Source organism: Pygocentrus nattereri, chromosome 29 (assembly GCF_015220715.1).
Source record: "Pygocentrus nattereri isolate fPygNat1 chromosome 29, fPygNat1.pri, whole genome shotgun sequence".
Taxonomy (NCBI): Eukaryota; Metazoa; Chordata; class Actinopteri; order Characiformes; family Serrasalmidae; genus Pygocentrus; species Pygocentrus nattereri.
The window spans coordinates 2,104,671-2,121,952 of record NC_051239.1 but is presented as its reverse complement, the minus strand read 5'-3'; the positions used below and the strand labels follow the sequence as shown (position 1 = coordinate 2,121,952).

General features: G+C 40.7%; 1 protein-coding gene across 1 annotated transcript in view; it reads right to left on the bottom strand.

Moving 5' to 3' along the window:
- Positions 1-38: 38 nt before the first annotated feature.
- Positions 39-17,282, bottom strand: part of LOC108416167 (glutathione hydrolase 5 proenzyme-like) — a 30,102-nt gene continuing 12,858 nt past the window's right edge. The window contains exons 9-12 of the mRNA XM_037536186.1: positions 16,046-16,137; positions 13,736-13,848; positions 4,421-4,531; positions 39-3,718 (exon numbers count right to left, since the gene is read on the bottom strand). Coding sequence (XP_037392083.1) covers positions 3,569-3,718; positions 4,421-4,531; positions 13,736-13,848; positions 16,046-16,137 — 466 coding nt within the window. The 3' untranslated portion in view covers positions 39-3,568. The remainder of the gene's footprint in view (positions 3,719-4,420; positions 4,532-13,735; positions 13,849-16,045; positions 16,138-17,282) is intronic.

Below are 17,282 nucleotides of genomic sequence, written 5' to 3'. Positions count from 1 at the left end.
CTTTAATGTGTGCTGAACATAAAGTAGAGTAATTCAAGTAATTTCTCCAAAGTAACATTTAATACAAAAATACAGCTGCAACATTGCTTAGTATTAAAAAGAGTAAACAAGTTTAAATATATGACCAAAGCTCTGAGGTTTCATCTGAGGGGAACATACAGCAGATATAAAACACATGAGTCGATGATGTTGGGCTACAGTACATTCACACATCTAGAACTTAGAGGGGTTCTTCAGCTGGGGGTCGGCACGCAGTCCCGAGGTGGTTCTACAGGACTTGTGAGAGTGGTGCTACATATTCCTCGTGAAACACAGAGAAGATCATTTTAACAATTGTATGAAATTATGATTGTCAGTTGTCAGTGACTGATTTCTTGCAGCTGTCCTGAATACCATTTTCTGGGCTCCGGAGATTCGACAGTAATCAGCAGCGCGTAGTCGAAGTATTAAAATGTAACTACATCCCTGGCTCAACTTTGAAAAATGCTCAAAAGTGGGCGGGCCACGCTGGGAGGGGCACTGCAGTGATGCACGGGTTTGGAGGTGGGGCTGGGAGGGAACCGGGCGGGCTGGGCTGCTGTGTTTTTAGAGCCAGTGTACGTCAGCGATCAGAAAATATGGCGAGAAACAGAATCAAACAGAATCTAATGATCTGATCAGCAAGTTCACATTCGATATTCCTGATTTCTTAGATGGATTCTGAAAGAATAAAGTGGATTTCTTTAAAGTCTGTCTCCACTTCCTTCAGTCTGACATCAAGGTCCCAGACTGCATCACTGCTCAGCCAGGGTTTGTTGCAGTGGCCTTAAATCCTTACGCTCTGCAAGCTGTTCATGATACTTAACAGTGTTACATCCGATTTAGTTCCCACTCAAATTCACGTTCCCCTTCATAAATCAAACCCTCGGGCGCTGAACAGAAATCAGACGAGCAACACTGGAACTACGGAAAGCAGGAAAAAGTAAGAGAAAGGCTGTACGGATGGAAGGCTGATGCAGTCTGGAATTTGACGTTAACCTTTCCTGAACCGTGTCGAACCAGTTTTGCTTGCCATTGATTTGTTTTCAGTGAGTCGCGCCCGAGGGTCCGAGTTGTGAAGGGAAACCTGAATCGGATGCAACACTAGCAGCTTTATTAAGACTCAAGAATCCTCACTTAATCTGTCCAACGTCTTTATTCCAAACTAAACTCAGATTAACTGGCTATTTACAGTTGGTACAGACAGCTGGCGCATCACAGCCCTGTGAGGAGGTGCTGGGGGTGTTTAGCTCAGCGCATGAGGGTGGTTCTCTGCTCACTCTCGGCTCCTGTGCTGTCATGTTTACGAGTGCAGCGTGAGTATGGCGTCATCAGGGGGCGCTAACATTGGTTGGCTGATTTGCACACTGTGACGTGTCATGGTACTTTGGTACAAAGACATGTCATCCGTAACTATAGCAGAATTGAACCAGAGGGGGCGCTGCAGAGGCGGAACTGGCCACGATAAAAATGATATCTTTCCAGTTGGAAAATCTCCAGACTAGCTGCTTTCCTCACAGTGTGACTTCGCTCCATCTGAGCAGAGGACCCTTTGTATGGTTAAAGTGTTTGTTGCATCATTAAGGTTCATCAGACTGATGGAGAATGGGTTGTATAGGGTTGTAAACAGCACCAAAAAGTCTTGACATCGTAACAACAGCAGAAGAATTTTTGGTGCTATATAGAACCCTGTTCAAAAAGGTCCTTTATAGAACCACATAAAACACATTCTCCATCTGTCTGAAATAACTGTAATCATGCAATGAGTTCTTTGACTGCTCATATTTCTATACAGAACCATTTTCTTTGAAGAACCATCTTTTTCAGTGTGCAGAATTTCTACTGAGTGAACATGTTACTGAGGGAGGGTCTTGACTGACCGGCTAAAGATTTGTGGTTTCGTGTTGAAGTGCTCGCTGAGGACAGCAGGCCCTGGAAGTGAGTAGATGTGATATTCAGTTATCCTTCTGTATTCATCTGAATGTGTATAGTGGTATGTGTTTGGGGGGTGTTGGCAAAGAGGGGGTCTCCTGACAGTTTTAACCCCAAAAAATGTGCAATGTGAAGCAAGCTTTAAATTACAAAACGTAACCCTGGTTCTCTGATAGTGCGGTATCTCACTTAGGGCACAAGCCCCTCTGCATTGTCCTCAGAAGCCATATTTCTGAGACGTGTGAGCCCCTCCTGCCTTATATAAGCACACCTCTTCCTCGCTCCTGGCAAGGAGGGTGGTCTGGTGAGATACCTCACTCATGCTACCAGAGAACCAGGGTTATATTTGTAACCTAAAGTTCTCTTTCAAGCACTCGTTTTGGTATCTACTACGTTATATTGAGACTCCTGTATTGCCAGACAGGCTCATCCCGAAGCCTGACTGCTGAAGGTGGCCACTCAAACAGCCAGCAGTTGTCTTTCGGAGCACTTCGCCTTTAGCAGACGCTCCCCCTCATATCGAGACATGGTGGTCTCTATGAAGACGTCCAGCCAAGGGATGCCGAGTTTCTTGCAGAGGATGTGCAGGTCCATGCTGGCGGTGGGGTGTGGCGACCCATCAGCTGTGCTGCACTCGCTCTCTGATGCTACGGCCTTCGAAGCCTGTACAGAGGGAATGAAGGACTTGTCGTCGTCCTCCTCTTCGGGAATGTGGAGCGACTAACTCTTCCTCTGAGTCGGAGCGACCTGTGGCCACGCAGGTGTCCACTTAGTCAACTAATGGATAAATCGTATCAAGCTGATCGCCTCAGGTAGCTCCTTCAGGAATGTTGGGCTCCTGAGACCCTGCTGTTGAGTCTAGTGGTGGGCGAATGGTTTTCCCCCATGGGATCTTTTCCCGTCAGGCCAGCTTGGCATGCCTACCTGCACCCCAGGGTCCTAAGAGAAAAGTGAGCACATTCTTCACTCAAACCCAGGGATGCTAATGCAGCCTGGGCATGTTGCAGCCCTAGGCACACGGCGCAAGCTGAGCGGGTGTCCATGCTCAAGATCTTATTCCCACAGACTTATGTCTTGGCTGGAGCATCGCACTTCTCCATGGTGAGGGAAGGGTCCACTGCCGACATGTTTCCGTTGAAGCACAGAGTGGGTAGTGTTGTGGCTAGATGGCGGAGGCTACTGTTTGGACACAGGCTAGCCCGATACTTCTCCGAGTGGTTGAGGTGAGGACCAAACAGGTGACGGAGTAGTTAGCACACTCTGGGAACAGTTCGACTCACCTGTTTGCTGAGTTCACCATGTCAGAGAGGGTAGCTTGCCTCTGAGAGCGAGAAGAGGTTGTAGATTGATTTTTTGATGCCGTGCCATAGATGATAAGGCAGGAGGGGACCCTGCCTCCACGGCACGTAATGAAATATGGCTTCTGAGGACAACGCAGAGGGGCGTGTCCCCATAGTGAGATACCGAAACGAGTGCTTGAAAGAGAACCCTGTTCTCAGTCCCTTCTTCGACTGCTGCCGTAATTTGTAACAGCAGCCTAACATCTGTTCTTGTGTTCTGTGTGGAGTGAGAGGAGTGAGAGTGTTGTGGTCTAAACGAGTCAGATCTTAAGAAAAGGTCAGTATCCTGCAGGTTTGCCCATCTTCCGAGCGTCTGACACGGCGTCGATACACTCTCCTTCTTGCTTTGATATTCCGTTGACCACGTTAAAGAAAAGCTTCGCATCTTCAACTGTGTGTCCGAGTCCTCTTAGAGCCTCGATGACATCCTGAAAGGGAGAGAATACACAGAGGATAATCAGCACTTCAGTAAACCACTGCACTGCATGCCACAGTTTGCATATCCCTTTCTGAACAAGACCACACACTTTCTTTAATGACCTGTACGCCCACCCTTTGCACTGAACGCGCCCTCCAGCTTCTCTGGGAGCTTTAGGATCCTCTCAACTATGATCTTTGCTAATTATTTACTTGCATATCTGTTCTAACCATAGATATACATACATAGGTGCTGCGCTGGGTTCAGCCAGGCACTTGTTCAAGTTTCCCAGTTCCACCTTAAATAGTGCAACGGCCAGCTTCTTGTTCAAACTACCCTGTTCCACATTAAATGGTGCAGCAGCCAGCTTCTTGTTCAAACTTCCCTGTTCCACCTTAAAATGGTGCAGCAGCCAGCTTCTTGTTTGAATTTTCCCGTTCCACCTTAAACGGTGCAGCCACCAGCATCCCATTATAGTGGTCGGTCGATTTAATCCTGAGACTCATCGTTTCTCAATACACGTGTTCTGTTCACAAGTGGATCTTGACCTCTCCTGAGACGTTTCGCCTCAGATAGAGAACAACAGACAACGTGGCGTCTCTGCATGTATAACTATGGTTCTAACTGAATCAGACTGCTTGGCAATTTGTCAGACAAGGTCTTCATCAGATCATGACCAGTAATCAGATATGTATCATCACGACTTTAGTACCTTGTCGAAGTGGGGCTCAAACTTGAGCGCGTTTTTACCGTCCACATACACGACAGGTGCAGAGATGGAATCGTCCAGATTCTTTCCAAACCACAGGTAGTTCATGAGCGTCTAAACAGGATAAAGAAGAGGAAAGAGAAAAGAAACTGAGACTGAAGAAAAAGCACAATTCTCACTAGATTAGTTTTCCCAGAGGCGCCTCTGTTACATAATGTGCAGATTTTTATTGACTGATCAGTTCTAGATAAAGCATATATTTTTAATTATAATTTTTAATCTCACAACCTGGAATTTCACATGATGTCACCACACTATAGATTCATACTGGATTAAAATCACTCCACAATTATTACAGTCAGACTGTAAAACTACACACACTGCAGATTCATACTGGATTAAAATCACTCGACAATTATTACAGTCAGACTGTAAAACTACACACACTGCAGATTCATACTGGATTAAAATCTCTCCACAATTATTACAGTCAGACTGTAAAACTACACACTGCAGATTCATACTGGATTAAAATCTCTCCACAATTATTACCGTCAGACTGTAAAACTACACACTGCAGATTCATACTGGATTAAAATCACTCCACAATTATTACAGTCAGACTGTAAAACTACACACACTGCAGATTCATACTGGATTAAAATCACTCCACAATTATTACAGTCAGACTGTAAAACTACACACACTGCAGATTCATACTGGATTAAAATCACTCCACAATTATTACAGTCAGACTGTAAAACTACACACACTGCAGATTCATACTGGATTAAAATCACTCCACAATTATTACAGTCAGACTGTAAAACTACACACACTGCAGATTCATACTGGATTAAAATCACTCCACAATTATTACAGTCAGACTGTAAAACTACACACACTGCAGATTCATACTGGATTAAAATCACTCCACAATTATTACAGTCAGACTGTAAAACTACACACACTGCAGATTCATACTGGATTAAAATCACTCCACAATTATTACAGTCAGACTGTAAAACTACACACACTGCAGATTCATACTGGATTAAAATCACTCCACAATTATTACAGTCAGACTGTAAAACTACACACTGCAGATTCATACTGGATTAAAATCACTCCACAATTATTACAGTCAGACTGTAAAACTACACACACTGCAGATTCATACTGGATTAAAATCTCTCCACAATTATTACAGTCAGACTGTAAAACTACACACACTGCAGATTCATACTGGATTAAAATCACTCCACAATTATTACAGTCAGACTGTAAAACTACACACACTGCAGATTCACACTGGATTAAAATCACTCCACAATTATTACAGTCAGACTGTAAAACTACACACACTGCAGATTCACACTGGATTAAAATCACTCCACAATTATTACAGTCAGACTGTAAAACTACACACTACACATTCACACTGGATTAAAATCACTCCACAATTATTACAGTCAGACTGTAAAACTACACACTGCAGATTCATACTGGATTAAAATCTCTCCACAATTATTACAGTCAGACTGTAAAACTACACACTGCATATTCATACTGGATTAAAATCGCTCCACAATTATTACAGTCAGACTGTAAAACTACACACACTGCAGATTCATACTGGATTAAAATCGCTCCACAATTATTACAGTCAGACTGTAAAACTACACACACTGCAGATTCATACTGGATTAAAATCGCTCCACAATTATTACAGTCAGACTGTAAAACTACACACTGCAGATTCATACTGGATTAAAATCGCTCCACAATTATTACAGTCAGACTGTAAAACTACACACACTGCAGATTCATACTGGATTAAAATCGCTCCACAATTATTACAGTCAGACTGTAAAACTACACACACTGCAGATTCATACTGGATTAAAATCGCTCCGCAATTATTACAGTCAGACTGTAAAACTACACACACTGCAGATTCATACTGGATTAAAATCGCTCCGCAATTATTACAGTCAGACTGTAAAACTACACACACTGCAGATTCATACTGGATTAAAATCGCTCCGCAATTATTACAGTCAGACTGTAAAACTACACACTGCAGATTCATACTGGATTAAAATCGCTCCGCAATTATTACAGTCAGACTGTAAAACTACACACTGCAGATTCATACTGGATTAAAATCGCTCCGCAATTATTACAGTCAGACTGTAAAACTACACACTGCAGATTCATACTGGATTAAAATCGCTCCGCAATTATTACAGTCAGACTGTAAAACTACACACTGCAGATTCATACTGGATTAAAATCGCTCCGCAATTATTACCGTCAGACTGTAAAACTACACACACTGCAGATTCATACTGGATTAAAATCGCTCCGCAATTATTACCGTCAGACTGTAAAACTACACACACTGCAGATTCATACTGGATTAAAATCGCTCCGCAATTATTACCGTCAGACTGTAAAACTACACACACTGCAGATTCATACTGGATTAAAATCGCTCCGCAATTATTACCGTCAGACTGTAAAACTACACACTGCAGATTCATACTGGATTAAAATCGCTCCGCAATTATTACCGTCAGACTGTAAAACTACACACACTGCAGATTCATACTGGATTAAAATCGCTCCGCAATTATTACCGTCAGACTGTAAAACTACACACTGCAGATTCATACTGGATTAAAATCGCTCCGCAATTATTACCGTCAGACTGTAAAACTACACACACACTGCAGATTCATACTGGATTAAAATCGCTCCACAATTATTACAGTCAGACTGTAAAACTACACACACTGCAGATTCATACTGGATTAAAATCGCTCCACAATTATTACAGTCAGACTGTAAAACTACACACACTGCAGATTCATACTGGATTAAAATCGCTCCACAATTATTACAGTCAGACTGTAAAACTACACACACTGCAGATTCATACTGGATTAAAATCGCTCCACAATTATTACAGTCAGACTGTAAAACTACACACACTGCAGATTCATACTGGATTAAAATCGCTCCACAATTATTACAGTCAGACTGTAAAACTACACACACTGCAGATTCATACTGGATTAAAATCGCTCCACAATTATTACAGTCAGACTGTAAAACTACACACACTGCAGATTCATACTGGATTAAAATCGCTCCACAATTATTACAGTCAGACTGTAAAACTACACACACTGCAGATTCATACTGGATTAAAATCGCTCCACAATTATTACAGTCAGACTGTAAAACTACACACACTGCAGATTCATACTGGATTAAAATCGCTCCACAATTATTACAGTCAGACTGTAAAACTACACACACTGCAGATTCATACTGGATTAAAATCGCTCCACAATTATTACAGTCAGACTGTAAAACTACACACACTGCAGATTCATACTGGATTAAAATCGCTCCACAATTATTACAGTCAGACTGTAAAACTACACACACTGCAGATTCATACTGGATTAAAATCGCTCCACAATTATTACAGTCAGACTGTAAAACTACACACACTGCAGATTCATACTGGATTAAAATCGCTCCACAATTATTACAGTCAGACTGTAAAACTACACACACTGCAGATTCATACTGGATTAAAATCGCTCCACAATTATTACAGTCAGACTGTAAAACTACACACACTGCAGATTCATACTGGATTAAAATCGCTCCACAATTATTACAGTCAGACTGTAAAACTACACACACTGCAGATTCATACTGGATTAAAATCGCTCCACAATTATTACAGTCAGACTGTAAAACTACACACACTGCAGATTCATACTGGATTAAAATCGCTCCACAATTATTACAGTCAGACTGTAAAACTACACACACTGCAGATTCATACTGGATTAAAATCGCTCCACAATTATTACAGTCAGACTGTAAAACTACACACACTGCAGATTCATACTGGATTAAAATCGCTCCACAATTATTACAGTCAGACTGTAAAACTACACACACTGCAGATTCATACTGGATTAAAATCGCTCCACAATTATTACAGTCAGACTGTAAAACTACACACACTGCAGATTCATACTGGATTAAAATCGCTCCACAATTATTACAGTCAGACTGTAAAACTACACACACTGCAGATTCATACTGGATTAAAATCGCTCCACAATTATTACAGTCAGACTGTAAAACTACACACACTGCAGATTCATACTGGATTAAAATCGCTCCACAATTATTACAGTCAGACTGTAAAACTACACACACTGCAGATTCATACTGGATTAAAATCGCTCCACAATTATTACAGTCAGACTGTAAAACTACACACACTGCAGATTCATACTGGATTAAAATCGCTCCACAATTATTACAGTCAGACTGTAAAACTACACACACTGCAGATTCATACTGGATTAAAATCGCTCCACAATTATTACAGTCAGACTGTAAAACTACACACTGCAGATTCATACTGGATTAAAATCGCTCCACAATTATTACAGTCAGACTGTAAAACTACACACTGCAGATTCATACTGGATTAAAATCGCTCCACAATTATTACAGTCAGACTGTAAAACTACACACTGCAGATTCATACTGGATTAAAATCGCTCCACAATTATTACAGTCAGACCGTAAAACTACACACTGCAGATTCATACTGGATTAAAATCGCTCCACAATTATTACAGTCAGACCGTAAAACTACACACTGCAGATTCATACTGGATTAAAATCGCTCCACAATTATTACAGTCAGACCGTAAAACTACACACACTGCAGATTCATACTGGATTAAAATCGCTCCACAATTATTACAGTCAGACCGTAAAACTACACACTGCAGATTCATACTGGATTAAAATCGCTCCACAATTATTACAGTCAGACCGTAAAACTACACACTGCAGATTCATACTGGATTAAAATCGCTCCACAATTATTACAGTCAGACCGTAAAACTACACACACTGCAGATTCATACTGGATTAAAATCGCTCCACAATTATTACAGTCAGACCGTAAAACTACACACACTGCAGATTCATACTGGATTAAAATCACTCCACAATGATTACAGTCAGACCGTAAAACTACACACTGCAGATTCATACTGGATTATAATCACTCCACAATGATTACAGTCAGACCGTAAAACTACACACGCTGCAGATTCATACTGGATTAAAATCTCTCCACAATTATTACAGTTAGACTGTAAAACTACACACACTGCAGATTCATACTGGATTAAAATCACTCCACAATTATTACAGTCAGACTGTAAAACTACACACTGCAGATTCATACTGGATTAAAATCACTCCACAATTATTACAGTCAGACTGTAAAACTACACACTGCAGATTCATACTGGATTAAAATCACTCCACAATTATTACAGTCAGACTGTAAAACTACACACTGCAGATTCATACTGGATTAAAATCACTCCACAATTATTACAGTCAGACTGTAAAACTACACACACTGCAGATTCATACTGGATTAAAATCACTCCACAATTATTACAGTCAGACCGTAAAACTACACACTGCAGATTCATACTGGATTAAAATCACTCCACAATTATTACAGTCAGACTGTAAAACTACACACACTGCAGATTCATACTGGATTAAAATCACTCCACAATTATTACAGTCAGACTGTAAAACTACACACACTGCAGATTCATACTGGATTAAAATCACTCCACAATTATTACAGTCAGACTGTAAAACTACACACTGCAGATTCATACTGGATTAAAATCACTCCACAATTATTACAATCAGACTGTAAAACTACACACTGCAGATTCATACTGGATTAAAATCACTCCACAATTATTACAGTCAGACTGTAAAACTACACACTGCAGATTCATACTGGATTAAAATCACTCCACAATTATTACAGTCAGACTGTAAAACTACTCACTGCAGATTCATACTGGATTAAAATCACTCCACAATTATTACAGTCAGACTGTAAAACTACACACTGCAGATTCATACTGGATTAAAATCACTCCACAATTATTACAGTCAGACCGTAAAACTACACACACTGCAGATTCATACTGGATTAAAATCACTCCACAATTATTACAGTCAGACCGTAAAACTACACACTGCAGATTCATACTGGATTAAAATCACTCCACAATTATTACAATCAGACTGTAAAACTACACACTGCAGATTCATACTGGATTAAAATCGCTCCACAATTATTACAGTCAGACTGTAAAACTACACACTGCAGATTCATACTGGATTATAATCACTCCACAATGATTACAGTCAGACTGTAAAACTACACGCTCCAGATTCATACTGGATTAAAATCACTCCACAATTATTACAGTCAGACTGTAAAACTACACACGCTGCAGATTCATACTGGATTAAAATCTCTCCACAATTATTACAGTCAGACTGTAAAACTACACACACTGCAGATTCATACTGGATTAAAATCACTCCACAATTATTACAGTCAGACTGTAAAACTACACACACTGCAGATTCATACTGGATTAAAATCACTCCACAATTATTACACTCAGACTGTAAAACTACACACTGCAGATTCATACTGGATTATAATCACTCCACAATGATTACAGTCAGACTGTAAAACTACACACACTGCAGATTCATACTGGATTAAAATCTCTCCACAATTATTACAGTCAGACTGTAAAACTACACACACTGCAGATTCATACTGGATTAAAATCACTCCACAATTATTACAGTCAGACTGTAAAACTACACACTGCAGATTCATACTGGATTAAAATCACTCCATATTATTACAGTCAGACTGTAAAACTACACACTGCAGATTCATACCGGATTAAAATCACTCCACAATTATTACAGTCAGACTGTAAAACTACACACTGCAGATTCATACTGGATTAAAATCACTCCACAATTATTACAGTCAGACTGTAAAACTACACACTGCAGATTCATACTGGATTAAAATCGCTCCACAATTATTACAGTCAGACTGTAAAACTACACACACTGCAGATTCATACTGGATTAAAATCACTCCACAATTATTACAGTCAGACTGTAAAACTACACACTGCAGATTCATACTGGATTAAAATCACTCCACAATTATTACAGTCAGACTGTAAAACTACACACTGCAGATTCATACTGGATTAAAATCACTCCACAATTATTACAGTCAGACTGTAAAACTACACACTGCAGATTCATACTGGATTAAAATCACTCCACAATTATTACAGTCAGACTGTAAAACTACACACTGCAGATTCATACTGGATTAAAATCACTCCACAATTATTACAGTCAGACTGTAAAACTACACACTGCAGATTCATACTGGATTAAAATCACTCCACAATTATTACAGTCAGACTGTAAAACTACACACACTGCAGATTCATACTGGATTAAAATCACTCCACAATTATTACAGTCAGACCGTAAAACTACACACTGCAGATTCATACTGGATTAAAATCACTCCACAATTATTACAGTCAGACTGTAAAACTACACACACTGCAGATTCATACTGGATTAAAATCACTCCACAATTATTACAGTCAGACTGTAAAACTACACACACTGCAGATTCATACTGGATTAAAATCACTCCACAATTATTACAGTCAGACTGTAAAACTACACACTGCAGATTCATATTGGATTAAAATCACTCCACAATTATTACAGTCAGACTGTAAAACTACACACTGCAGATTCATACTGGATTAAAATCACTCCACAATTATTACAATCAGACTGTAAAACTACACACTGCAGATTCATACTGGATTAAAATCACTCCACAATTATTACAGTCAGACTGTAAAACTACACACTGCAGATTCATACTGGATTAAAATCACTCCACAATTATTACAGTCAGACTGTAAAACTACTCACTGCAGATTCATACTGGATTAAAATCACTCCACAATTATTACAGTCAGACTGTAAAACTACACACTGCAGATTCATACTGGATTAAAATCACTCCACAATTATTACAGTCAGACCGTAAAACTACACACACTGCAGATTCATACTGGATTAAAATCACTCCACAATTATTACAGTCAGACCGTAAAACTACACACTGCAGATTCATACTGGATTATAATCACTCCACAATGATTACAGTCAGACTGTAAAACTACACGCTCCAGATTCATACTGGATTAAAATCACTCCACAATTATTACAGTCAGACTGTAAAACTACACACGCTGCAGATTCATACTGGATTAAAATCTCTCCACAATTATTACAGTCAGACTGTAAAACTACACACACTGCAGATTCATACTGGATTAAAATCACTCCACAATTATTACAGTCAGACTGTAAAACTACACACACTGCAGATTCATACTGGATTAAAATCACTCCACAATTATTACACTCAGACTGTAAAACTACACACTGCAGATTCATACTGGATTATAATCACTCCACAATGATTACAGTCAGACTGTAAAACTACACACACTGCAGATTCATACTGGATTAAAATCACTCCACAATTATTACAGTCAGACTGTAAAACTACACACACTGCAGATTCATACTGGATTAAAATCACTCCACAATTATTACAGTCAGACTGTAAAACTACACACGCTCCAGATTCATACTGGATTAAAATCACTCCACAATTATTAGTCAGACTGTAAAACTGCACACGCTGCAGATTCATACTGGATTAAAATCTCTCCACAATTATTACAGTCAGACTGTAAAACTACACACACTGCAGATTCATACTGGATTAAAATCACTCCACAATTATTACAGTCAGACTGTAAAACTACACACTGCAGATTCATACTGGATTAAAATCACTCCATATTATTACAGTCAGACTGTAAAACTACACACTGCAGATTCATACCGGATTAAAATCACTCCACAATTATTACAGTCAGACTGTAAAACTACACACTGCAGATTCATACTGGATTAAAATCACTCCACAATTATTACAGTCAGACTGTAAAACTACACACTGCAGATTCATACTGGATTAAAATCGCTCCACAATTATTACAGTCAGACTGTAAAACTACACACACTGCAGATTCATACTGGATTAAAATCACTCCACAATTATTACAGTCAGACTGTAAAACTACTCACTGCAGATTCATACTGGATTAAAATCACAGATTGTGTCACTGATCACTAATCTAATCCAGCTCCATATGGTTTGATCACTGAGCTTCACTGTGTTACTGAAATTAAAGTTAACCCTTTAAACAGCCCCCAGTTCTGGTCCAAACTCACCATGGCCATCGCGGTGGTGATCATGCTCCCCCCCGAACCTCCGATAATAATGGTATTTTCCTCAGTTTTGGAATGAAGAATGACCGGAGCCATGGAGGATGGAGGCTGCTCACCTAAACACACATACAACCAGCGTTACAGAGCTCTTTAGTGGACACTTTGGTTTGGTTAATCTCTCCGGGCTCCACAAACTCACCAGACCACCAGATTCTCTGTCTCTATATCCGTGTCTGTATCTTTATGATGATCCAGCTCAGAAATCAGTTCCTTAATCTGCAGAGCCGCCCTTTCCATTCCAGCTTATCATAAATGATGGTTCACACTCATTTAAGTAAGTGACTCAAATCTGTCATTAATGTGATGAACCGGCTCCTGAACTGACCCTCATGAGCTCCTCCTACTCAGTGACGTCACGTGACTGAAATCACTGCATCATCAGCACAAACTAACGAGCAGAACGAGCTTCGCTGAGAAGATCATTAACTCTGATCAGCTCTCAGCTTCGTTATTAGAGCCAGACGGAGGAGGAAAAGGCGAGACAAGCTGCTTTTCCACCGTTTACAGGCTTTAACGTCTGTTGCCATGGTAACGCTGAATGATGGCGCAGACGCAGTGGGAAAAAAGCCCATAAATTCCGATCTGAGTGTAACATTAAGGTCGCATGGCCATGAATCGGATACGTATCCGATCTAGGACCACATATAAAAGTGGCTCAGATCGGATTTGAAAAGATCAGATTTGTGTCCACACAGCCCTGAAAACACCAGCTCTGAGTCACGTCAGGGTAACAGATCAGATTTGTGCCACTTCAGCCTGGAAATGTGAACTTAACTTGTACAGGAACAAAACTTTACCTTAAGCAGGCTTACACTGAGTATAATGTGAAGCTTAGGCCAGGGGTGCACAGCTGGACAGACTGGAGGTCTCCCTGCTCAAACACACACACTTAACCTGGCAATTAGCAGACCAGAGTAATCAGGATCCAGCACCCCCCGGCGACCCTGAGGGAGAAGCGGCTTAGAAAGTGTGTGTGTGTGTGTGTGTGTGTGTGTAATCAGGTGTGTTGGAGCAGTTTAGTCTTTGAACGTTTCCCTGCTGAGAAAAAAACCCTAAGAAACCATTAAGCGTTTCTTTTGGTTTCTGATGGTTTTGTATTGTGTTCTGTTAATGGATTAAATGGTTATTAATGGTCGATTTGTATACTGGCGTCTGTCTCCCTTCCTGAATGGTAATGTACATGACGACACACACAACCAGCGCAGACAGTCGCTGTTTACATCAGAGAGGCTATGAATGAGGAGACCGTCTGGCTGAAATGTGAAGGATCGACTTTCCTAGAAGGACTCTGTTCACACGCACAGCCGCACGGTCCTACTGCGCGTGAGCTCCACTGGCCTGAAGCTGCGGGTGTAAATTTGCAGCTCTGCAGTCAGAACCTTCAAATATTATAGGATTTAGTACAAAAAACTGGAGTGGGGTTTCACTGCTTATACACAAGTGTCATTCATTTACAGTAAAGCCTAAAAATAACCCTTTAAAGAGCCCATATCCTACATTCTTCTACTTTTATTTGCCCCCTAAAATTCTAACATTCGTTTGTGTTTATGTACCAAAAATGGTCCCAATTCAGTCTCACATGCCCACTTGCTCCCTTGTTTGCTGCTTGTTACTGTTCCTTTAAGACTGATATATGTAAAAGAGCTCAGTTCTGATTGGCTGCCCTGTATTGTGGCTTATTCAAAAAGCATTCAAAGAGAAACGCTCTTTAACTTCAGTCACTAAAGTGCTCTAGACTTAATACAGTAGATGGATCTATGCAAATTAGCTGGTTGTGGTTATGACATCACAGATACAGCGACTTCAAAATGGGCTGTTTTTGCAGCTTAGTTTCCAAACATGGACTGATTTTGTAAAAACATTTTACGTTTTATTTCAAACTCCTTTAAAACAACGTTGTTCAGTAATATTGTTTTTTCCGTAAGGGCCCTTTAAATCACTCCTAACAATGAACAGCTGTTTAATTCTTTCCTTCCTCTCAGATTGAAGATGTTTAAAATGCTGTTACGCGTCTAACGGACGGACAGCAGACACACAAGGGGCGCAAAAATAACTACACAGTGAGTTTGTGCTCAAATATTTTTACCTACGTAGCATAAAACAGGTTCATTTAATAACCTCCTCAGCGGTGATGCGACAAAGCCAACGCAGCCGAACCAGAAACAGACACGTTTCTGAAGACAGCGCCCATTCCTTCAGCGCTTCCGGTGAACGCTGCTAAAGAGGTCTGTGGACACAGGTAGGTCTGCTCACCTGGGTGAATGTGGTTGGTTTTCCCACAGAAGTCTGAGAGCTCGTTGTTGAGGATGATGCCTGTTCTGGGGGAGTAAACTTTGGACCCGAATCTGCGAGGAGAGGGAGTAAAAGCACTGATCTCTCATGCAGAAGAACGAAACTGATTCACCTCCATCTAAAGTCCCGTTTCTGTCTCCCTCCACTTTCACAGTCAGCTACTGATAAATCTCCTCACGCTGTCCAGCTCATCCAGAAAGACCACCTGAAGTACAGCTACACCCCTGATGCCTGGACTGTGGTCTGCACCCATTTCCACGTTTACATTTTTAAATGTTACATTTCCATGGTTACGCTACACCCCTTTACATAGCTGCGCTACATTTCCATGGTTACGCTACACCCCTTTACATAGCTGCGCTACATTTCCATGGTTACGCTACACCCCTTTACATAGCTGCGCTACATTTCCATGGTTACGCTACACCCCTTTACATAGCTGCGCTACATTTCCATGGTTACGCTACACCCCTTTTCATAGCTACGCTACATTTCCATGGTTACGCTACACCCCTTTACATAGCTACGCTACATTTCCATGGTTACGCTACACCCCTTTACATAGCTACGCTACATTTCCATGGTTACGCTACACCCCTTTACATAGCTGCGCTACATTTCCATGGTTACGCTACACCCCTTTACATAGCTACGCTACATTTCCATGGTTACGCTACACCCCTTTACATATCTACGCTACATTTCCATGGTTACGCTACACCCCTTTACATAGCTGCGCTACATTTCCATGGTTACGCTACACCCCTTTACATAGCTGCGCTACATTTCCATGGTTACGCTACACCCCTTTACATAGCTACGCTACATTTCCATGGTTACGCTACACCCCTTTACATAGCTACGCTACATTTCCATGGTCACGCTACACCCCTTTACATAGCTGCGCTACATATCCATGGTCACGCTACTCCCCTTTACATAGCTACATTTCCATGGTTCCGCTACACCCCTTTACATAGCTGCGCTACATTTCCATGGTTACGCTACACCCCTTTTCATAGCTACGCTACATTTCCATGGTTACGCTACACCCCTTTTCATAGCTACGCTACACCCCTTTACATAGCTATGCTACATTTCCATGGTCACGCTACCCCCCTTTTCATAGCTACGCTACATTTCCATGGTTACGCTACACCCCTTTTCATAGCTACGCTACATTTCCATGGTCACGCTA